Source organism: Thermothelomyces heterothallicus (genome assembly GCF_042370625.1).
Source record: "Thermothelomyces heterothallicus CBS 202.75 unplaced genomic scaffold P884_scaffold_8, whole genome shotgun sequence".
Classification (NCBI taxonomy): Eukaryota; Fungi; Ascomycota; class Sordariomycetes; order Sordariales; family Chaetomiaceae; genus Thermothelomyces; species Thermothelomyces heterothallicus.
In genome coordinates this window covers 821,879-843,011 of record NW_027192569.1, presented here as the reverse complement: position 1 = coordinate 843,011, position 21,133 = coordinate 821,879, and the positions used below count along the sequence as shown (strand labels likewise).

The 21,133-nt window shown below is 55.0% G+C and overlaps 7 protein-coding genes and 1 non-coding gene across 8 annotated transcripts; 4 read left to right on the top strand and 4 right to left on the bottom strand.

The window, feature by feature from the left end:
• Nucleotides 1-38: 38 nt before the first annotated feature.
• Nucleotides 39-1,135, bottom strand: P884DRAFT_258482 (carbohydrate esterase family 3 protein). Its single transcript, XM_069441238.1, has 3 exons — nucleotides 1,011-1,135; nucleotides 575-936; nucleotides 39-483 (listed from the first exon to the last, which is right to left on the bottom strand). The coding sequence occupies exons 1-3, from the start codon at nucleotides 1,108-1,110 to the stop codon at nucleotides 238-240; spliced, it is 708 nt and encodes a 235-aa protein (XP_069298575.1). The 5' UTR covers nucleotides 1,111-1,135; the 3' UTR covers nucleotides 39-237.
• Nucleotides 1,136-2,065: 930 nt separating this feature from the next.
• On the bottom strand, nucleotides 2,066-2,177 carry P884DRAFT_t65. The gene has a single exon. It is a non-coding gene; the product is annotated as a tRNA-Leu (tRNA).
• A 95-nt stretch (nucleotides 2,178-2,272) lies between these two features.
• On the bottom strand, nucleotides 2,273-4,179 carry P884DRAFT_291479 (carbon-nitrogen hydrolase). The gene is made up of 7 exons (XM_069444102.1): nucleotides 3,979-4,179; nucleotides 3,787-3,879; nucleotides 3,425-3,711; nucleotides 3,275-3,353; nucleotides 3,068-3,226; nucleotides 2,837-3,012; nucleotides 2,273-2,783 (listed from the first exon to the last, which is right to left on the bottom strand). Exons 1-7 carry the CDS (start codon nucleotides 3,991-3,993, stop codon nucleotides 2,762-2,764), a joined length of 831 nt encoding a protein of 276 aa, XP_069298574.1. The 5' UTR covers nucleotides 3,994-4,179; the 3' UTR covers nucleotides 2,273-2,761.
• A 1,523-nt stretch (nucleotides 4,180-5,702) lies between these two features.
• On the top strand, nucleotides 5,703-7,408 carry P884DRAFT_126457 (fungal pheromone mating factor STE2 GPCR-domain-containing protein). Its single transcript, XM_069437183.1, has 2 exons — nucleotides 5,703-6,749; nucleotides 6,845-7,408. The coding sequence occupies exons 1-2, from the start codon at nucleotides 5,945-5,947 to the stop codon at nucleotides 7,339-7,341; spliced, it is 1,302 nt and encodes a 433-aa protein (XP_069298573.1). The 5' UTR covers nucleotides 5,703-5,944; the 3' UTR covers nucleotides 7,342-7,408.
• Nucleotides 7,409-9,364: 1,956 nt separating this feature from the next.
• P884DRAFT_323583 (uncharacterized protein) lies at nucleotides 9,365-11,762 on the top strand (the record flags this gene model as incomplete). Its single annotated transcript, XM_069445445.1, has 5 exons — nucleotides 9,365-9,764; nucleotides 9,836-10,016; nucleotides 10,057-11,051; nucleotides 11,453-11,500; nucleotides 11,748-11,762. Exons 1-5 carry the CDS (start codon nucleotides 9,384-9,386, stop codon nucleotides 11,760-11,762), a joined length of 1,620 nt encoding a protein of 539 aa, XP_069298572.1. The 5' UTR covers nucleotides 9,365-9,383.
• Nucleotides 11,763-13,844: 2,082 nt separating this feature from the next.
• P884DRAFT_126373 (uncharacterized protein) lies at nucleotides 13,845-15,777 on the top strand. Its single transcript, XM_069437182.1, has 4 exons — nucleotides 13,845-14,665; nucleotides 14,801-15,455; nucleotides 15,511-15,651; nucleotides 15,723-15,777. The coding sequence occupies exons 1-2, from the start codon at nucleotides 14,158-14,160 to the stop codon at nucleotides 15,349-15,351; spliced, it is 1,059 nt and encodes a 352-aa protein (XP_069298571.1). The 5' UTR covers nucleotides 13,845-14,157; the 3' UTR covers nucleotides 15,352-15,455; nucleotides 15,511-15,651; nucleotides 15,723-15,777.
• Nucleotides 15,778-15,983: 206 nt separating this feature from the next.
• On the bottom strand, nucleotides 15,984-18,197 carry P884DRAFT_222041 (UEV domain-containing protein). The gene is made up of 4 exons (XM_069439509.1): nucleotides 18,087-18,197; nucleotides 17,921-18,008; nucleotides 17,627-17,865; nucleotides 15,984-17,570 (listed from the first exon to the last, which is right to left on the bottom strand). The coding sequence occupies exons 1-4, from the start codon at nucleotides 18,135-18,137 to the stop codon at nucleotides 16,290-16,292; spliced, it is 1,659 nt and encodes a 552-aa protein (XP_069298570.1). The 5' UTR covers nucleotides 18,138-18,197; the 3' UTR covers nucleotides 15,984-16,289.
• Nucleotides 18,198-19,202: 1,005 nt separating this feature from the next.
• Nucleotides 19,203-20,756, top strand: P884DRAFT_299025 (Indoleamine 2,3-dioxygenase; the record flags this gene model as incomplete). Its single annotated transcript, XM_069444664.1, has 1 exon — nucleotides 19,203-20,756. The coding sequence occupies one exon, from the start codon at nucleotides 19,203-19,205 to the stop codon at nucleotides 20,754-20,756; it is 1,554 nt and encodes a 517-aa protein (XP_069298569.1).
• Nucleotides 20,757-21,133: the final 377 nt, after the last annotated feature.

The window sequence follows — 21,133 nt, the reverse complement described above, 5'->3', positions numbered from 1 at the left end:
AATTATAATAATTACAAGTGCCGGAAATTCCGGTAGGACGGGTACAACGGCGAAGGAACCGGTAAGGATCCCTTTCTCCTCAGGGCCGCCGGGATACTGAAATATTGCACGAGTAATGAAAGTTATCATTGCTCACGTCCAAATGTTTTTAGCTATCCACTCATCAATGAGAGCGCATCCTCGCCTAGCAGAATGGCTCATGTCCCTTACGCTCTCCTCCCATAAACAACCCTGGCCTTACTGACCCAGCGACTGCTTGACGTAATCCAGCAGCAGCGGACCGACGCGCGAGGCGATGAGGCGGTCACCTTCGAGGTTGGGGTGCACACCATCGCGGAGCATGGAGGAGGTGAAGCCCTGGTAGCAGTCGGCGACGACGACGGGCGACTCGGTCGAGTTGAGGCCCGCGGCCCACTGGGGGATGCGCGAGTTGATCGCCTGGATCGGGCCGTTGGAGAAGGGGAGCGGGATGACGAGGTCGACCTGGGGAAGAGAGGGTTCGGTCAGCCGCTTCCGCGCTGATTAGGGAGGCATACCCAATCCTTGTAACGAAGCATCTGGGTGGCATACGTACAATGATCTTGGTGTTTGGGTTCGCCGCCCGCATGATCTCGACCATCTTGGTGTAGGCGTTGATGATCTCGTCCGTAGTGTGCCCGCGCACGACATCGTTGGTGCCCAGCATAAACATGACAATGTCGGCAGGCGTGCTCCGGAGCCAGTTGGCCAGGTAGTTGTTGGCGATGTCGATAGCCAGCCAGCCGGAGTGGCCCTCGTGGTGCTGGTCCCAGTTGGCGGTCTGGGGCTGGCAGCCCTGCGGGTTGCTGTTCTGCGACCCGACGTACTGCACCTGGTCGGCCAGCCCGGCCTCGGCCAGCTGGTCCCACACGAAGGCGCGCCAGCAGGTGATCTCGGTGATGCTGTCGCCCAGAGGCACTGCTTGTCTGTTAGCAACCGATCGGGAGTCGGATCGGAGTCGTGTAACCCGCAGGCCTTGCGGGCTCACGTACTAATCCTCAGCTTTTGGGTTTGACGCTCCGCCACCTCCACTGGGCTTGCCAGGGCCAGGCTGGCCAGGCTGAAGGCCGAGACGAAGCTCAAGATATGCATGGTGGTGGTTGGTACAGGGTGTGAGTCGTCTAGACCTAGCTGCGCCTGGATGTCTAACTTGGAAGTCTTCGAATCGGTCTCGAGGACTCGGGGGGTTAAGGTCGCTTTATATCTTCATGATCCCCCCCCGAACCTGCTCTCTTCCCTTCCAGCTGATGGACACTTGCAGGACATGATGCCCTAGTCTGACTGGCGCGCTTGTAAGGATCAAGCAGCAGGAACGATTCGGATGCTGCGGGGTTGGGGTGGAATAGACTTCTTCGTCAGTGTCTTGACGTCTTCCAGAAGACCTCTAGTAATGTCTATGACCCTGGTCTATGCATGGTTTCAAATACCCGGTCTCTGTTGTAAGCCCCTGTTCGGGCCGCAGGAAGTCCGTGGCGCGAAATGCCACCAAAAACAGCCGGTAGTTGAAGTGCTCCGTTTCCTTTTCGGGTATCTTACAGCTTTGTATTCCGTACACGCCAGTAGTGGGAGGTAGCCAAGCCCGACTCTCATTGGGGAGACCATTTCGAAGGATAAATAGCCCAATTCGCGGAAGTCCTCCACCGGCTGCTGTGCGTGACACAATCCCCGCCTCGGTATTGCAACCGAAGATTGATTGGGATCACTCGGTGTATGTATGTATGTACATGTACATACTTAGATTTCTGGAAGACTGCGCAAAAAGTGGGGTGCCAGTGGTTCCGGTGCTGATACGACTGTCTCCTTAAAACCGTATGTGCCACGAGATCGACTCTGGCGGCCAGATCAGGAGAAATATTGTCTACTACTAGTCAGATCGTTTTTTCTTGATTTAACGGCAGAGGCTCGATGCCTCCCTGGTCTGGACAGCGAAACCACAACAAGACTGACTGACGCCAAACCAAAGTTGTTTGCAGGCGTGCAGAAAGTAGCTGCTCGTAGCTGCTCGTTACAGGCCAAAAAGCGAAGCCTGCCTCACCAGGCTTGATACTGACAACTGTGAGATTCGAACTCACGCCTCTTGCGAGAACGCAATGCAGCCCCTTTTCAAGGGGGAAGGGATTCCTTGAGTGCGTCGCCTTAGACCACTCGGCCAAGTTGCCGTGGATGTAGTTGTGGAGACAAACCGCCCGACCGCAAAAGAGGAAGCCACAGTGAGTGGAGGTATCCTGAAGGTTGCTATTCCTGATACGAAACACTACGCTGGAATATGGACGAAAGAAGGATCTTTCCTTGCTAAGACCACTAAATCTTTTACGGGGGACAAACGGTTGGGTGAATGCGGTAGCTGTATTAGCGAAAAGCTCGGTCGCAAGCTGACACGAGCCCCCTTTCTTGTCTTGCTGTTGCAACCATGGGCTGGTGAGGGGTGGAATCTGTGGTTATTGATCAATTCAAATTGGGAATCACAACCCCTGACCGAGGCATGGGCGGGCAGGTGGCTGACTGCATCGACCTCAATGTTGTTGCGGTTGTTTCAGGTTGCGTGAATTTGAGATATCGTTGGTCACACCCGGCACGTCTAGTGCAAAATGAACAGAGGTAGCAAAGCTGAGTCAACCACGCAATTATGTGTTCGATGGGTGGCGCATTTTGGTCGAAGAAGAGCAGAGAGGGCTTATGAAACGGGAGCAGCTCTCCGTATTCGAAAACAACAATGGATGCTCCTAGTTTGAAGTCGCTGACTTTAGATTTCAGGGTACACATCCCTGGGAAGTTGTCAGATAGCCCGGAAAAAAAGAAAGAGGTAACGAAAACGCACGTCCTTCTGCGGAGCGGGACCTCCATCCTGACTTTTCGCAACAGGTCATGGTCGATATCCGCGGTAGCGATCTCAGGCTCCTCACTGGTATCCCCAAGCTCGGCCAAGACGACACCCCACGGGTCGACGATCATGCTGTGACCGTAGCTGACCCGCTTCTCATTGTGCCTCCCCACCTGTTTTGGCCTTAGATACAACGATCAGTAACATGAGACCAAGTTCGGGGCATACCTGAGCAGCAGCAACAACGTAACACTGAGTCTCGATAGCTCGAGTCCTCAGCAAGACCTCCCAATGGGCTCTGCCTGTGGGAACGGTAAAGGCGGATGGGTAGGTAATGATGTCGGCCCCAAGGCGTTTTAGGGCTATGCTGATTTCGGGAAATCGCAGCTAAACAGGGTCAGCAGAGGAACGAGAGGAACGACGAGCAAGACTGACATCAAAACATATCGTCGACCCAACCTTCCCGAGGGGCGTGTCAAAAGGGGGAAGAATCTCATTTCCCGGCTCCACTGAGCTGAAAACATCATGTCAGAGTAAGGTAGGGAGCACAATAATTAGGCATGGGACTTCAAGGGAAACGCGTACTTGCTCTCTTTCAGCACAGGCCCGTCCTTGATGTCGACATCGAACATATGAATCTTTTGGTACCGATGGGCAATTTCGCCGTGCTCATTAATCCAAAGGACGGTATTTTTCACCCTGTTCGAATCGAGCCCCGGCTCGTGGACTCCAACGTGAATGGGAAGCTTCTCTCGGCGGGCTTCTTCCTGCAGGCCCAAGACGAACTCGCTCTTGTCTACCGGCCGGACGAGAGCGACGGTCTCGGCTGGGGAGCTGGCAATGTAGTCGCTTGCTTCGGGCAAGAAGAGGGCCTGCACCAAGACTCAGCCCCTGTATCCAAACGGGATCAATTGAGGAACGCCCAAGATCGATTGGGAGAAGCTGACCTTTGCACCAGCCTGAGCTGCTTTTTTTACAAGGGTACGGCACTGGGAGAGGTTGCGGGCCATGCTGGCCGTCGACGTCAACTGTCCTACTGCCTAGCCCACGAGCCCCGAGTCAGCCAGTCAACTGGGAAGCGTGGCGAAAGATAACACGGAGGACAGAGGGCAAGTAGCTGAAAGAGGAACCCGACATACAATTCGCACCATCATGTCTGCACAATGCCACAGCTCACCCACTATCAGTTCTCGGATCTTTCCAATGATAGTTTCGTCAACTGTATCTCGTAATTCCTGTCGATAGGTCTGTGGCGGCGCTGAGTCCCAGTGTAGGAGGAACGTTGGTTGAATGAAACTCGGCAAGTCGAGGGGAATGACAGCCCCGCACAAGATGAGTGTAGAGCAACACGCAATTGCCGCCAGTGGAGTTCTTATTGTAACAAGATTACAGGCAAACGTTACCATAGAAAGAGCCGGCATCAGTCTCTGTCCCCACCACACGGTTGGCCAGTGGTCGTTCTGAAATAACTTGAGAACTCCAACTCGTCTCTGAGTAAGTCCTACAAGGATCTTGTTCGCCATGACACCAATATCCACGTAACTTTCTGCTTTTTAACGCTACCCTAGAGATGAAGCGACCATTTTGTCGCCTTCTGGCAATCTTTTACCCCGACAAGCAGGGACTCTCTTTTGCTTGAACAAATTAGCCGTTTTGGCAGTAAGCTCCTTGACAACCCCCCCCCCCCCCCCCAAAAAAAAAAAGTTACTTGCCTGCTCTCTCCATTGTCGCGTCCATAGAGCATTCCTCAAAGTTCCTCTTCCACGTTCAATTGCAGATGTCTCGGTACCAAACTAATGGCAGGAAACTTGACAACGAAAATTGATTGGACCTCAGCATGACCCCGCCATGCACGTACAGTAATGTCTCGCCTTGCTCACTAATTTGGCAGGCCACCAACCGCAACAGCCGCTGATCGACGGCTGCACATACTCACGTATGTATGTATGTATGTATAAGCATGCCGATTGGAGCATTGGCAGCAAGGTTGGCCCAACACCGACCTACGCGGCTACCGGTCGATGCGGTATTCGTCGAGGAGCCGACACCGTTCAACGTTGCGCCTCCCCGCTTGGAAACTGACTGTGCATCCTGCAGCCCGGGCACAACTACCAGCGCCAGTGCTGCAGGTAGCTGCAGCATTGCACGTGTTGCCATACCGTCATCATCGTCGACTTGGAACTTTGCAACCCCTTGTCTTGCTCATACGGAGTCCCCAACACCTATTGTCGCACCGCTCGGAGATCCGAGGGGCAGGAGACGCGGCTGCTGAGCCAAAAGCATGGCTGCAAAAACAAGAACGAGACCAATGAGGCACATAGAGGTGAGGTTGAGACATTAAAATCTCCCTGAAGAGGCTGCGCCGACATGTCCAAAAATGGAGATGTTTCAATTCGTACAGTGAGGATTCTGAATGAACCTATAGCTCGGTCGTATTCAATTGGGCTTGGTGATTGTCTCAAGCGAAAGTGCGACATCTGTGACGAGGATTCGGGACCGAACCTGGACCGGCGCTGCACGACACAAGCCCCCCCAAAACCCGTACACTACATAAATCGCTTTTCGGACTCATTTCTAGCTCCCTTCCCTTTCTCATAAAACTGAACCTGTTCATATTCTGAAATCGCACCTACGACATGTCAGTTACTTGGTGGCCAGTGGCGCAGCGAGTTGTGGGTCTGTCTCGAGAACAATACCAAGAGCGCGGCAACGAACAATATCAAGGGCAACCGACTATTGCGGAACGCGCTTAAGCACCGTCAATGACCCACAGGCTCACCATCTGTCATTGTACCCCTGATGGTATTCTTTGAGACAATCCGCCCAAATCAGCGTCGGCGCCTACTGGGAAACTGGTCTGAACCTGAGATTGTTCACTGAACCAGAATAGAGTTCGAGCTGCGGGGCAGCTTCCCATCTATGAAGCGGCCAGCTTGCTCGGATATCACCTCTCATCTATTGCTCTCAGAACATGGCCTACCTCGGCTACCTACCCTGGCAACGGTAAATCATATAAACTGGCGTAATTAGACATACGTACGACTGTTGAGCGCCGACCGCTTCAAAGACATCGACTCCAGCTTGACGACACGTTCACGAGATAACATGTCCACCAACGACACCACCATCACTACCCCAACCCCGGAGACGGGGCCCCCTTCTGCCAGCTTCAACCCGCTCAACCAAACTTCCTTCGTCCTCTATTCGGACGGCACCACGCCGATCCCCTTCAACACCCACAACATAACCGAGATCTACCTCCAGGCGACCTCACTCTCCATCCTCTATGGCACCCAGGTCGGGGCCTGCGTCATGATGCTGGCCGTGGTGATGGGCATGACGCCGAGCGCGCGCTTTCGGCGGGCGCCAACGCTCGTGAGCGCCGCGGCGCTGGCACTCAACGCGGCACGCATGGTGCTGCTGGCCCTCTTCTTCACGAGCGCGTGGGTCGACCTGTACGTCATCGTGTCGCAGGACGCGGCCGTCGTGCCCCGGCGCGCTTTCGAGCTTAGCGCCGCCGCCACCGCCCTAAGCGTGCCCGTGACGGCGCTCATCCTGGCCGCGCTCTGCCTGCAGGCGTGGTCGATGCTGCGGTTGTGGAGCGTCGTCTGGAAGGTGCCCGCCGCGGCGGCCTCGCTGGGGCTGGTCGGCTTGACCATGGGATTCAGCATCACGACCACCGTTATCCAGGTGAGAGCGATTCTGTTTGCCGACCTGGCTTCCCTCGCCGACTGGGCTCGGCAGACGTATCTGATCCTGATCACGGCGTCCATATGCTGGTTTTGTTTCTTGTTCAACGTCCGGCTGGTCGTGCACATGTGGACCAACAGAAGCATCTTGCCCAGCACGAAGGGATTGAAGGCGATGGACGTGCTGGTGATCACCAATGGAATCTTGATGTTCGTGCCGGGTAAGGCCTTCTCGCTCTTTCTTCGGTTTCCCCTCCCATAATTATAGCAAGCATATGAGCTGACTTTTGGTGCTCTTCCGAAACAACCTCAACAGTTGTCTTCTCTGCCCTGGAGTTTGGAAACTGGGAACGCTTCGAGCCCGCCTCCATTACCCAGACCTCCGTCATTGTAATCCTCCCTCTAGGCACTCTCGTCGCGCAGCGTCTCGCCAACCCCAGCTGGTTTGGCACCGGACAAAGCGTGCCCGACTCGCCCAGAAGCACCGGCATGATCTCTTCCATCGTCTCGCGCGACGGAATCTCGGGCGATACCGCCGTCAGCACCGCCAATCGCCCGCTTCTCATGAGCAGCCGCGGTCATCGTACGGACAGTGAAGGCGTTCATCGCGGCGGTGGGAAGGCCGCCATTTCGACGCGCATTGCCGCAGCCAGCCGTCGGTCAATGAGTTTCGATAAGGGCCAGGCGGCAAATGCGGTAGAGGTTGACATGTTGGCCGGCGGAGATGTGGCCCTCGTTGATCTGGAGCGCGGGGTGCGAGTCGGCTACGGTATCGAGAGGAGAGTGGAGCGCTTGCCGACGGGCGGTTCATAGGCCGAGCTGCTGTTCGATCGCTCGATGAAAGGGGCCGAGGCAGGCTTGATTGCACCTTGCAACACTGGTGTGTAGAGACGGAGGTTCGAGCGGTGTCAAGGGCCGTCTCAAATTGCATTGTCAGCGTTTCTTTGCTAGTCCTTAAGGGAGCCATGATTCAATGCTCCCTTGCTCGCCCATTCATTCTGTCGGTAATTCTCGGCTTGCCACGAATGGAGGATCGTAACTGAGAAAATTACGGCGCCGTTGTAATTAATATACTCTTGCCAAAACTCACGTATGCTGCTGGTCATCGATCAAAACTCCGACTCATGTGCATTGGCTAATTATCTCATAATATCAGTAATTATCGGGAGCCAGCACTTTTAAGCACTCCCGGAGCAAGAGCGAGGATCTGGAATCTTCCAGGATGCAGTCCCCATCACCCCTGGTCACTGGTTATTCTCAGTTTCCTTATCTTAAAGTCGAGATTAGACAGTTCGGAAGGAAGCCTCGAGTTGTCCACATAACTAAACACTCCTTCCTTTCTTGCAGTGGTTGGAGTTCTACTAGTCCCATTTTCGCCCCTGGTGCTCTTCTCTGACATTTAGGCACCCAAGGGCCGAAAGGGACCAGGTATTCCTAAACTTCCATTCCAGCTCTTGCTGACGTACGTGGCTACTACACTAGTTATTGATAATTATTCATTTTTTCGGAGCCGCTGCGAGTAGCGGCCCTCGATTCGTTTGACACAACAACAGGAACGGTCTAATTAATTAGCCATCTTGATGAAGAAATCCACGTCCGTGGACCAAAATCGGAATCATGGGCTCAACACTGAAGCCAGGCCCACTACGTCTTTCATGCTGCAGCCAGTTGAGGTCGGATTGGGTACCCAGCGACAAGGATAACTCCCGGCTCAGGCACGTCCACGTCAACGAACAAGTCGCGAAGTTTGGACCTCGCTCGAATAATACTACCGGAAGAGTACCGACCGCAAACTCTCACGAACTTGCATCTTTCTATTCCATACCTTCAAACCTTTCACATCACCAGGTGTCAAGGCCTGAGACGCCGGGGACGTCAGATGCAGCTGGCGAAGTTGATTTCGGCCTTCAATCCACTCCACCGCGGCAACACACGCCCAGGTTGCCCACTATTGCTCCCGGCCTCTCAAACGCGCAACTCCTTACTCGGATACGAGTTTCTCTGCAGGTTGACACTGTCGCATCCAAAACAGGAGTCATTGTCGACAGCATCGCTGCAGCAACTTCAGCCGACGCTGCTCTGGTACCCAGTGTCCCGGCCAGGCAAGACGAACGACCAACAACAAAGGGCATACCTGACACGGATCGAAAGGAGCGACCATCATACACACATGTAGATCATGTGTCGGGGAACGTTCAAGCACAGCCATGCTTTCCAGAATCGTCAGGGCAGCATGTGTCTTTGCAACAACCAGAGGAGGTCAATGTCTCGAAGAATTCCAAGGGCCGGCGAATGACGTTGGTTTCAGAGAGGAAGAAACTTTTTGAACAACTTTCCAGTGAGTGTGATTGCAAGGTCTTGTTTGGGAGGGACCGATCTTTGACCTCTCGTTGTCAATAGGCAACGCCACAGTTCCTATGGTTAAACCGGCGGCCGTCAGCTCCACGAAGTCCCATTTTCTTCCTGGGCGGTCGACGTTAGCCCCAGGTAGCTTACCGATCCGCGATTTCCAAAGCCGAAGATTGCCATCTGCGAGAAATATGCCACGATTACTTTCTTCTCCCCTTTCCCGAATGCCTTCCCGGATTCGCGCGGGAGAGCCTCACGCAGGACTAGGACGCGGCCACCGCCAACAAAAAGGAGCACAATACAAAAGCCGTAGCGTTGCCGATTTGCGAAAGTCATTCGAACGAGCACACTGGGCTGATACTTCCCAGGCATCCAGCACGTCACTCCCTAATACGCCAAAACGATCCTGTTGGCTCCGGGATACCGACAACCCGACCAACACGGTCACATGCGCCCAGTTACCCTGCGGGCGGAAGAGGCAGCCTTTCTTACCTAGTCAAGACAACATGGCTTCAGCAGCTCAAGTTCAGAGACCAGGCAACAATCTGCAGAGGTGCCAACGTTCAGAGCCAGCCGTTGAGCACAGGCAGGAAATTGTTGCTAGGGGCAGTCTTTTTGACGAACTCTCACGAATTGTTCTCCAGAGAAAGGAACACCGAGGGATACCGATCAGTGCTACTGGTCGAGCAGCCACGGACGATTCAGAAGCTTGCTCATCGCAGACGCAATCCTCGCTGTTATCAGGGCCGGTAGCCGCTAAGCCTTACATTTGTCACGCTGATTCAATGGCGGATAATCAGGCGTCGCCAAGGACAATGGTGATACGAAACCAGGTCAAGAAGGAGCCCCGGCACCCCATCTACATTTCTGATTTGCAAAAGCCGACAGTAGGCTCACCTTCCTTTTCACATTCAAACCATCGGAGGACGAAGAGCTACCGACACTCACTGAAGTCCAGCCCAAGCATGCCTACGATAGCATCCACCACCATTGCTGCCAGTGCGAGCAGCAGCATACTCCGGTGCTCGTCATCTGCAGGGTTGAAAGCGGGCCATATGGGATCTCTCGATTTATCTTCGAAGTCATTGCCTACTTCAACCACAAAGTGGTCCCAAGAGAAGGCATCTGTCACGGCGCCTGTCAGTAAACTCGGCACTGCAAATCTTGGAGATCCTTCAGCCAGGGACAACATTGACGTTTTCCAAATTATCAATCGCTCGCGAACTGACGGCGAACTTCTCGAGCTCACGTCGGCAGAGGAAATATTGGGATCAACTGCAAATCCCTCGGGGCGAGTATGTGCTTCTGGCTGGGAGCGGATGCTCACACCGCACACTCTGCGGTCATTTTCCTCTTATGTCCAACGAAAGATTTCCGCAAAACAGCCTCCAGAGCTTTCTCGGCAGCCGAGATCTGAAATTGCACAATTTAAGCGGCTTGATCTGGGAACACTCAATGCGCCCGGTATCACGCAGGCTCTCTCGACAACAAAACCCAAACGTCAACCGAGCTATTCTTTCAAAGCCACGCTCAAGAAGATCTCGAAGTTCAACCACACCACAGATGGACGATTGGATCCAGCGGGAAAGGCCGGGGTCCGAACCATTATGCCTGGGTCCGTTAAACTACACGACACGAACGACAAGGTGGCAAGACAACCCTTCCAGGCAACAGCTAATTCGGTTCTTTACAAGCAGGAGAGCCATGGAGGCTTGACCCAGGGATGCACATCAGAAAAATATAGACAACGGTTAGACACCAGCGGAAATACTTGCAAGGACCAACAACGCCGAGCCAGCAACTCTCCCAGCAAACCTCTCGGCAAATCTTATAAATCAGCAGCGGCAGCGGCGGCAGCCAAGCCGGTTTTGACTTCAGCTCCCGCCCAAGCGCACGACATCACATACAGCAAGGGCTTGGGCAACAGGGCTCATCAGCTGATGGAGAGCACCAGCACGAACACGAGTATGAGCTGGGGCCGTCGCGCAGCCGCCGCGGCCTTGGATCTCGGACGGTGGCGGTCCCACAAGGCGCACAAGGCGAGCTCATCGTCAGTGTCATGGCCAAGGTCGTCCTTGCCGAAGAAGGCTCCCGGCACCTTGATGAACAGGAGCCGCGAGAGCGATATTTTTGACGGCCGTGTCCCCGGCAATTCTGAGGTGCGGGCGGAGAGAGTGAGAGTGGCAACGACGGGGCCTGATCTAAATGCGGCGACAGTTGGGGGGGTGACAGACTGCGGATGGTCCGGGTACATTCGCGGGGAATAGGACCCAGCGCCTGTTTTACCGGTGGCGACGCCAGAGTGTCGGCTGGTGCATCCTCGCCCGGCGAGGGTGTTGGATGTAGCAAAGCTTAAGAGTTTTGACGCTCGGATTGGGTTTCGTGAGTAAGAAAGAAGCAATAAGGAACAGGATAGGATCCCCGTGAGGCTTGTAAAGTTGCTCAGCAAAGGTGGGATTTGGCGTTATAGACAGGACTACTTAAGGGAAAGACTGGTTTGATGGTCGACCGTGCATTAATATAATTAGTACTCTTTGTATGTGAACGTAAGCTTTGCAATACTAGAGGGTTGCAGCCAGGATCTAGTGCTAAGGCTAGCGGTTCGGTTCGGAATGCAGGAAATGTAAGCAGGCGGTTACCATTCGTCCAGTTGGATACCATGGTGAGAGTGGTCACTCGCCGGAACACTTAAAGGGTCTACGTTCAACAGTTATTTGAGAGTGGAATATAATATGCCGAGGATACACAGGTATGTACACCGATCACTCGGGTCTCCTGGAACACAAACACACACATCGCCGTCGACTAATTAACGGTAGCGGAGGGACACCACGAATTGCGTAACGACAGTGTATATATGTACTCCACAGCAACTGAACGACTAAGAGGTGGTGCGTATACCTAGGTCTGAACGTGTTCTCCTTTAATTACCCCCTGCTTTCTAGGTTAAGGGGGCACAGAGTATAGGACGGTCTTATTCAAGTGATACTGCAGATTTATATGGCAGATGTAGAGAAAATAACTTTACTTTGAGAAGTCAAACATCTTATATTGGGAAAACGTCAAGAATCATTAAGTAATTAGAGGATATAATTATAGATAAACTTTAGTCTTTGTATCTTAAGTTTTAGCAACCAATAATGAATATAATTAATGTTACTTAATTTATACACTTCCCGGTTGTCAACCGCAGTTGAAAGACTCGAACAAAGTTGTCAGTACCACGCAACCCCAAAAAGTTACGCATCAATGGCGCCTACGGCGGTACGCACGACCGCAAACTTTGGAGAACGCCGTGGCTGCCAGCGCGGCTGTGGCGCCCCGGCTGACCCGTCTCCATTTAATACAGAGAACAGATTCGGTTAGCAGCTCTGACTGGTACGATTCCGCTGAAAGCGGATTGCCAGTTTCTTGACATTGGCTCGTTAGTTGTCGCCGCCGTAACGCAAAAAGAAAGGGAGGGCACCATGTAGCTGCAATACTGGGGCTGTATATACGTCTTGGCCTGTCTTCTGGTGAGAGATTTGTCAACCTGGCGATGATTTGCGGGCCGCCGGGGGGCTAATTATGGTCGCCGACTGCTTCTTGCTTTCATCGTTATGATTCGCTCTAGCCATCTCCTCCGCACTTCATGTGTGCATGTGCATGTTTGTGGTGCGAGAAGCATCTCCTCCTGTAAGTCTTACCACTCTGTGCATGACTGTATACTGCATACTCGCCGCCACACTTGCAAACCGGGTCACGAGTGACCTGCCTATGCTCCCCAGTAGCTAGCTGCCTTCCTTACCGTTTCCGTCGAGTGTGCCCACCGTCGCCAGTTGAACTTTTCTTGCGGTAGGTCAGAATCCATAGTCTAAGCTTGGTGGGTATCTTAAGCTGTGTAACCTGCCGTACTACTCCGTACATGTACCTGTCGTCGACTTAAACGCCGCTTATTGGTTGGCCGATTTCCGTTGACATTGTGGGCTTCCCGTCAGCGGCTCGCTGCGGTCCGGATCAGGGACCCACTGCCAGATGCCTAGTACGGGAAGAGTTCCGGCCTGGTCCTTGTTTCTCGGGGGGATAGTCAATGTGAGGCGCCGCGGTAGATCGAGAGCTTAATTACCGTAGTTACGGATTACTCTACTGCGAGTTGGGGGAAACAGCGGCATCAAAGCTGTGGCTACCCCACTGTTCCCCCAGATGTCTCAGCTCAGCTGCGAGTCCACCAAATAATTGAACACAATATCGCCGCACTAGCCGGAGACATAGATAGGAAGAGTGTCATGCACGAATCAGGAGACGAAAAATTGTCTGCACTTATCGGCTATGAGCTCAAATAGTAATGCATTTTGTCTAGCATGCCGTTCCGTTTAAGTTGACCGGTTTTCATAGATAGATCCGCCCACAATTGGTTGGTGTCTTCGGCAACAACTCGGCGTCAGAGACCTCCGACGGGAGCGACCACTTTTGGAGGTCGTTTGGAGGTCGTGATAATATGACTTGACGACGATGGTGAGGAGTGGGAAGCTAGAACTCGTCTCCATAATTAGATCTGCGAAGCCACCCTCGGGCGAGCCTGAACATTCTGTTGACATGTCGAAAAGTGACGCTGTGGGCCAAGCCTCTCAAGCGGATCTCTAGAGGAGGTCGGCCAGACGCCCCTTGCTCGCACTGCTAAAGAAGACAAATAATTACGGGTGTATCAGGTAAAACATCAAACAAGGGTCATATCGATGTGTATAAACTCCTTAGGAAAGCACTATTTACCTACCAGTTCTTCTTAGAACCAGTCATATGCCGCTCAACGTGAGCTCTAGCAACCTGATCAGCGTGGCTATGGACCGGTCAAGGGATTCGAGGACACTGATTGGAGCTGTATCACACCAACAAGATCCAGCATATCCGTTGCTGGACATTCAAGGCTTGCTGAACGGGGGCCGACCGGCAACTCTGCCCCGACGAGGAGTGGGAGGAGCGGGAGGGGCGGGAGGAGCGGGTACGGATCGGTAGTTGTCAGAATACCTACTTAGGTGCAATTGCCGGAAGCAGCAATTGCGGCGTCGCTTTTGCAGTTTCACAGTAAAGATCAGGCTGAAGCTGAGCATACCCCAGCTGCTGGAGGGCGTTGACGACGTTCAAGCGGGACTCGGAAAAGCATAAAAGGGAGCAATCCCCTACTGCCAGGCAACCAACTAATATCCCTCGTCCATCCGCAGACCAGCACTCATAAGCCAAATCCTCCTCGTTCCATCTCCAACCATCGATCATACGATCTCCATCGACTACATCTTCGCGACCATGAATACCATCACCCTCGTCGGACTGCTCCTGCAGGCCATCCCTCTCCAGGCCAAGACGTACGAGAAGAACATCCTCGTCATGGAGGTGAGCCCCGACGCGCAGATCACGGGCAACGAGATCCGGTACAACGACCCGGACTGCAGACCGGGAATGCGATGTACCAGGATCGAGGCCTGTAACGACCCGGCCACCGCCCCGACCCTCAGCGCGGACGAGAAGCACTTTGCTTGCTGCCTGGAGGGACAGCAGCTCCTCGGCAGCCCCGACACGGCCTTTGACTGCTGCGCCGGCGGCCACGACTTGGTGGGCTCCGCCGCGACGGGCTACCGCTGCTGCCCGGTCGGATACACGTACGACGGACAGCTGTGCAGGGAGCTGTGCCAGAACGGAAAGCAGCTCGTCGACGGGAACTGTGTCTGCCCCGAGGGGACCGTCGAGGCGGCGGACGGGACCTGCAGGCAGGCCAGGCCGCCGAAGCCGGGTTGTTCGTCTGGATTGGAGACGGGTGAGTGACTGACTATTTAATTATTTCATTAATTACCGAATAACCTGTCACATTTAAGAGAGAGAAGGAAGGTCGGTTTGATTGACTAGACGAGCTGACGCCGAACGATCTCCCAACAAACAAACAAACAAACAGGAAAATGCTACACCTTCACGAGCGAGAACGGCGACCGCCTCGGCCTGCACAACGACGGGGTGTACTACGCCACCAAGGACAGCATAGCCCATCGGTACGGCAAGTTCCAGCTCTGCAGGGACGAGAAGTGCACGCCCGGCCTGGCCATCCACCCGTCCGACAAGACGTACATCCGGGACATCTACGGCGACCTCACGACGGGCGCCAACGCCGGCATGTGGCTCAACAACGCCAAGAACGGCCAGCACATCGGGCGCACCACCGCCTTCGACCAGGCCGGCGAGTTCGCGCTGAGCAGGTGGCCCTGCGGCAAGTACTGCCTCGGCGGCCTCCAGCACGGCGTCGGCCCGGCCTGTCCCGCCGAGACCCCGGCCCTGACCTTCTACACGCTGGATCCCCAGATGTGCGTCCCCTTCGAGCTGACCGAGGTCCCCTGCGACATCAAGTCCGACGCCAACAACTGCATCTGGACGAACGGAGACCAGTGCTGCGACAAGGTCGATTGCTCTTGGAGAAGGCACGGCGGCGACTCGGCCCACAACTGCCATTAATAATAAATAACTCTCAACGGTTCCGAAGCTGCAAATGTTGCTGTCCGCCGGCGTTCTTTCCGTGGTAATTACATGTGGTCTAATCAGGAGGTTCCAGAGCAGGGGTGTGCGATGATTGAGAAGATCATCTGGAATCAATTGGACTAATTAGTTATTTAGCGCTCATCATCATTACCTGGACGTGTTGGACTGGAACTGTCCGGTATCTAAGTTTGCGCAACATTACCTAGCAATTGATACAAGGTACCATTCTTGGTTCCAATAATAGAGAAAGAGGGATTGTGTGCAAATGTGAGAAAGGTGCTGCGAAGTTTCACATCAAGACCACCGGGCTTTGTAATTAGCTTTTAGCTAATTATGTTTCTACTCAGATAATACCCTCTTTGTTTCTTCTTTCTGATCCTAACTTTATAAGTATACTGGCCTTTTTTTGTTTCAACCAGAATGATAAAAAAAGTGGGTAGGCGGTCCCTTTCGAGCCTGAGTGTGGTTCTGGCGCGCCGAGTGTACGGATGTAGAGGTTTCATCTGGGGACGACCTTCTTAGGGTTAGGGCTGAATGGCGGTGAACGAGGTGAGGGTTGGTGAAGCGACAATACTTTTGGAACCATGTCTATCCGTATGTCTGTTGTTCCTCTATTGGGTAGATTCCTTCATTGGTATCGGTATAAGGAAAGCTCCCAAAAGTGTATATTCCATAATTAATCCTCTAACATGACTTCACCTTCAAATACGCGAGGACGGTGTTGGCAATGGGATAAAAATGCCTGGCGGAGACGGGAATTCAAACCGCTGCGGTTACAGATGTTAGTTAATTACCTTTTGACATCGCAAATCCTTCTTCTGTTCCCGCTCCCATCTGATCGAAGACACCTTTTAACCCGTCTACACCTCCCGTTTCCTTCTTCTCCACCTAGAGGTGGGAGGGTCAAGTCCTGCCTACTCGGTCAACCCCATCCCCTTCCCAATCTTCCGCACCAGAGCCTTCTTCAGATACCACTCTCTCGCCAAACTCCTCGTCATCTTGGCAAACGTCTGCGGCGTGATCCGGCCCTTCTCCACCGCGCGTCCCAACACAAAGATGGCGTCGGCCAACGCCCGTTCCTCGGCCACCAGCTCGTACAGCTGGTTTCCGACCACCGTCGGCGCCACCAAGAGCTCGTCGATGTCCGGCTTGGGGTGGTTTGCCGATCCCTCAATCACGCTGTCGGCCTGGCGCAGCGAGTCTTGCAGAATAGACGCGTTCGAGTTGAGGACGGCAGTGAGCTGGGTCAGTTGGGCGGACTCGGCTTGGAGAGTGGTCATGGCTTGTAGCATGGCGGCGCGCTGGGCTCGGAGACCCTCGAGGGAGGCCGTGTTTTGGGCGCGGGCCTTTTCGCGGTAGGCATGTAGTGTCTGGGCGAGCTGGTGGAGGAGCTGGTCCTTCTCGGGGTTGGGCGGAATCGGCGGCGGAGGAACGGAGGAAGGGGAAGGGATCGTTACCGTGAGATCGTCATCCAACAGATCCGGCGGCGGAGGTGGTCTCTGTTGGGGCTGGGTTTGGACGGGCGGCAGGTTTTGTTGCCATGTTGGCGGAGGGGTGTTGTACCCTTGGGGGTGAGCAAAGGTTGACATTCGTGGGTCGGCGGGCGGATATGTGGCTGGTTGAGGTGAGTGTGGTGGTCCGGGCGAGAAGCTGGCCGTGGGTGGTGGCCCCTGATACTGCATGGAGTGGTAAGAGGGATGTTGCATGGCTGCTGGGGCTGGGGGAGACATCGGGGCCATTGAAACGGCCGGACCCCGTGCTGCTTGCGCTTGTGCTTCGGGTGGTAGTGGCGGTGCTGTCTCATAACGCGAAGGCCCAGCTCTAGCGGGTTCGTGCCGCGCAGGAGGCGATCCGCCTGGTGCATGTTGGCCTAGAGGGCCACCAATCTTCGGCGGCGGGGGCGGAGGGCCCGGAGGACCATCTTGTCGGTCCGGAACTGGGGAGGGCTGCTGTTGGGGCGCGGGCTGCGTTCCGGGTTTTGGAGGAGGTGGTGGCGGCCTCGGCCCTTCTGAAGCTGGTGATTGAACTCGACTTGCTGGCCTCGGGGCGAGATCTGGAGGGAGGGGAGGTACGGGAGGAGGAGTCTGCGTCGGTTGTCCCCGAGGCGGCGGGGGCCCCGGCTGGCGAGCAACAACGGGGGGCTCCTTAGCAAACACGTCCTGAAGAATGGCCAGGAAATCCAAGATTGTGGATTTCTGCAGATAAAGTTATCAGCCCAGTGACCATATCGTCTGTGTATCATGCCTCTTACATCCCAAAACGTCGCCCATCCGACAAGGTAGGGATGATAGACCTGGCCCTGCGGGTCGACGTGTTGCCCCGGACGCACCACCATGGTCTCGGTCGGCGTTACGTAGACGAGCGGTGGCTCGCGCGGGTATGCGTGCGGAACCCATATTGATATGGGGAAACGGTAGGTTGTGCCGCGGAAGACGACTGGGATTGTTCCCGATAGGTGGAGGAGGAGGGCCGAGGCGCCATTGGGAAATGCTGCGAACACCCTGTCAACCAGAATTCATCACCGGATATGGGGCCGCGTGCGTACTGTAGACATCAGTCTTGGGGGATAGCGAGGGATACTGTGACAAGGCTGCGGCCACGTCGTTGTAGGTGCGGTTGACATCGTGGTATTCCTGCTCATGGACGAGGCGGGGTCAGTTCGGCGTCGATCGTGGTGTAATGAACGACTGATAGTCGAGGGAATGGCTCACACTTGTCAGGACGCTGTACAGCCAGTTGAGGACATGCTGCTGGACCACCATGTTGAGCTGGCATCGATGCGCTCGTGCTATCGGCGCATCGCTTGTAGCTGCTCAGCCGTCGAGCTCGGTTCCCGTCACACACTGGAAGATGATGCCGCCGAGGTGCCAAGCCGAGCCCCTCTGATCGCCTGGCTTGGCGCGCCATGACGGCTATGGCTCCTTCGCGGGGCGGTGGCCCAAGCTCTTCCCGTTCCTAAGCGAGCCACTGAGCCTGTGATTCATGGGATCGATCTTGTGGCACCTGGACGGCGCGCTTCCCTGAGCTCACATGCACGCCACATGAACCCCATTTTCGCCGCGGGGCGTCATTCACATCCAGATTCGCCAACCCCACGCTTTAACGCGCATCGAACCATTGTTGCTTACACAATTCCGCGCGCCCCCAAACAATTTTTCTAACCTTCAAGGTTCTTCTAAAGTCCGCCACCGGACGGAAGGAACGGGAACGAAATGCAGAGTCCCGAGGTCAAGAATAATCAGGCCATCCGATCTGGTCATGGCCGTTGTCGGAAGAGGCACGAGGGTCTCTCGAAATCGGCCAACAGCGAATCCCATTAACCTCGATATCCCTTCCGACTCCACCCGGTCAGTCGCGTTTTGAGATCTATTTCGGTTGTTTCTAGAAACCGATGTCGCAGGTGACTGCCCCCTTTATTAGCGTTCTTTCAGGAAACAGAGGGGCAAACTTCCGGTTGCTTGCGTCTGAAGGCGTGGTGATTACAAAGGGGCCCACTCCTCCCGAGCCAGAGTTTTGAAACGCAGTTCAACTCATTGAAACCCTTTCCCCTTCCCAGTCAGGCGCGGCCTTTCCGAATTTTTTGCCTCAGACTCGCTACATGCCCACGCCACAAAAGAGTTCTCGCACGGCTGAGGAGTATTACAGAGCGCATTCTGTATACTCCTTGCGTCAGGACCTCTTAGTTCAACTTGAGAATCATCAACCTCGCCTTGCAATTCCTATTGGCTAAGCGAACACCAACTTGGTCGTCGCGCCATTTCTAGAGGACAACACCACCCTCAAGACAAAGCCAAGCAAGGATTCAGCAATCTTTCTCAACAGCAACCATGCTCCCCCCGATTCCCGTCTTGGCCGACTATGGGATCTCGCCAACCCACGGCTTCCTCCCCGACGTTCTGCCGTTGACGAGACTCCCGGATCCCTACTATAACAAGTGGGAGGCCGTCGTCGCCAACCTTCAGGCCCTGATTCTCAGCAAGCGGTTGCGCGGTGTCATCGACCGCCTTCCCGTGCTCTCCACCATCGGTCTGGAACACGAAGCAGAATGGCGCAGAGCTTACTCGATTCTGTGCTTCATGGCCCACGGCTACATCTGGGGTGGTGATAGCCCCAGTGACCGCCTACCTCCTTCCATCTCGATTCCGCTGCTGGAGATATCGGCCCATCTCGAGGTGCCACCCGTCGCCACCTATGCCGCGGTGTGTCTGTGGAACTTCAAGCCGCTGTTCATGGACGAGGGCATCGATAATCTCGAGAACCTCGCCACTCTGACCACTCTTACCGGTTCCCTGGACGAGTCATGGTTCTATCTGGTCTCAGTAGCCATGGAAGCCCGGGGAGCCCCCATCATCCCACTGATGCTGACCGCCATTGCCGCCGCCCGGGAAGACGATGCGACGACGGTGACCAGCTGCCTCAACACCTTTGCCGAGCGCCTGGACGACCTTACCGCGTTGCTCCAGCGCATGCACGAGAACTGCGACCCGCATATCTTTTACCACCGGATCCGGCCCTTCCTCGCCGGCAGCAAGAACATGGCCGAGGCCGGCCTTCCCCACGGCGTCATCTACGAGGATGGCTCCGGCAAAGAGACTTACCGCCAGTACGCCGGCGGCAGCAACGCTCAGAGCAGCCTCATCCAATTCTTCGATATAGTCCTGGGCGTCGAGCACCGCCCCACGGGCGAGAAGAAGTCTCGTTCAATAACCCAGGATGCCGCGGAGCGGGAGGGGCGAGCCCCGCCGCCCAAGCACAACTTCATCATGGAGATGCGGAAGTACATGCCGGGTCCACATGCGCGCTTCCTCGGGGACGTGCAGGCTGTCGCCAACCTGCGCGACTATGTTGAGAGCCACGCGGATAACCGGCCTCTGTGCGTTGCCTACGATGCATGCCTGTCTATGCTGCGGAACCTGCGCGACAAGCACATCGCCATCGTCACCCGCTACATCGTGGTACCCTCCCGTGAGGTTCGCGCCCGGAGCCGCAGCCCCGAGGCCACGCGCCGCAAGATCAACCTGGCCACCGCTTCCCGCCAGCGCCCGGGCCCGCAGGGCATCGCGTATCGTCCGGAGGAGCCGAACGATGCCGACGGCAAGAAGGGCGCGAGCCTCAAGGGCACCGGCGGCACCGCGCTCATCTCCTTTTTGAAGCAGGCGCGCGATGAGACGGGCGAACCGGCTATTGAAGAGTGGACGAAGCGGTTCATGAGTCGCCAGCCTAGGACCGAGGGCCAGGGTGACTTCTTCGCCGGTAAGCCCGACGAGGGAGCCGGCTTGCAGGTCAGCGCAGCGGCGGGCGGGGCCGAAGAGGTGACAATGCCCGGACTCGCTGGCTCTTGGACCATGGACGAGGATGTGGGCGGAATCTGTAACTACTAAGACTTAATGGGTGGGTTGAGCGGGCGTCTGGAGTGCTCTAAGAGAGAACAAAAGATAGAGCGATTTTTTTTTTTTTTTTTTGCCGAGCATCTGCATGCCCATCTGGTTGACAGTGGTGTTACGGCGTTTGTTCAGGCAAAATCTGAGAAGCCGCGTCAGAGAGCTGCACACAACAGGACATGTTACCGTTAGTGGCTGTAGGAGTATCGCAGAGAGGCCGAGCTGAGAACCGCAACCGGACCGTTAGGTAGTAAGAAATCATGTTGTGTGTGTGTTTTTCCCGATGTAAGTTCTATGCACAACTAGCGACCAGAGAGACCCGTCGCCGCAAAGGGAGTGACTCCCAGTCGTTGATTGAGCTAACTCCAACTCTTCCC

What these genes read in the sequence shown, in the direction of transcription:
- P884DRAFT_258482 (XM_069441238.1), bottom strand. Translation starts at nt 1,110, where the DNA reads ATGCATATCTTGAGCTTCGTCTCGGCCTTCAGCCTGGCCAGCCTGGCC. An exon ending in AACCCAAAAGCTGAGGATTA is followed by an intron (nt 937 to 1,010) that starts GTACGTGAGCCC and finishes ACAGACAAGCAG; the next exon opens with TGCCTCTGGGCGACAGCATC. An exon ending in ACCCAAACACCAAGATCATT is followed by an intron (nt 484 to 574) that starts GTACGTATGCCA and finishes TCTCTTCCCCAG; the next exon opens with GTCGACCTCGTCATCCCGCT.
- P884DRAFT_126373 (XM_069437182.1), top strand. Translation starts at nt 14,158, where the DNA reads ATGAATACCATCACCCTCGTCGGACTGCTCCTGCAGGCCATCCCTCTC. An exon ending in TTCGTCTGGATTGGAGACGG is followed by an intron (nt 14,666 to 14,800) that starts GTGAGTGACTGA and finishes ACAAACAAACAG; the next exon opens with GAAAATGCTACACCTTCACG.
- P884DRAFT_126457 (XM_069437183.1), top strand. Translation starts at nt 5,945, where the DNA reads ATGTCCACCAACGACACCACCATCACTACCCCAACCCCGGAGACGGGG. An exon ending in AATCTTGATGTTCGTGCCGG is followed by an intron (nt 6,750 to 6,844) that starts GTAAGGCCTTCT and finishes CAACCTCAACAG; the next exon opens with TTGTCTTCTCTGCCCTGGAG.
- P884DRAFT_222041 (XM_069439509.1), bottom strand. Translation starts at nt 18,137, where the DNA reads ATGGTGGTCCAGCAGCATGTCCTCAACTGGCTGTACAGCGTCCTGACA. An exon ending in TGTACAGCGTCCTGACAAGT is followed by an intron (nt 18,009 to 18,086) that starts GTGAGCCATTCC and finishes GTCCATGAGCAG; the next exon opens with GAATACCACGATGTCAACCG. An exon ending in GATGGGCGACGTTTTGGGAT is followed by an intron (nt 17,571 to 17,626) that starts GTAAGAGGCATG and finishes CTTTATCTGCAG; the next exon opens with AAATCCACAATCTTGGATTT.
- P884DRAFT_291479 (XM_069444102.1), bottom strand. An exon ending in GGTCGACGATATGTTTTGAT is followed by an intron (nt 3,227 to 3,274) that starts GTCAGTCTTGCT and finishes GACCCTGTTTAG; the next exon opens with CTGCGATTTCCCGAAATCAG. An exon ending in ACGTTGTTGCTGCTGCTCAG is followed by an intron (nt 3,013 to 3,067) that starts GTATGCCCCGAA and finishes AGGCCAAAACAG; the next exon opens with GTGGGGAGGCACAATGAGAA.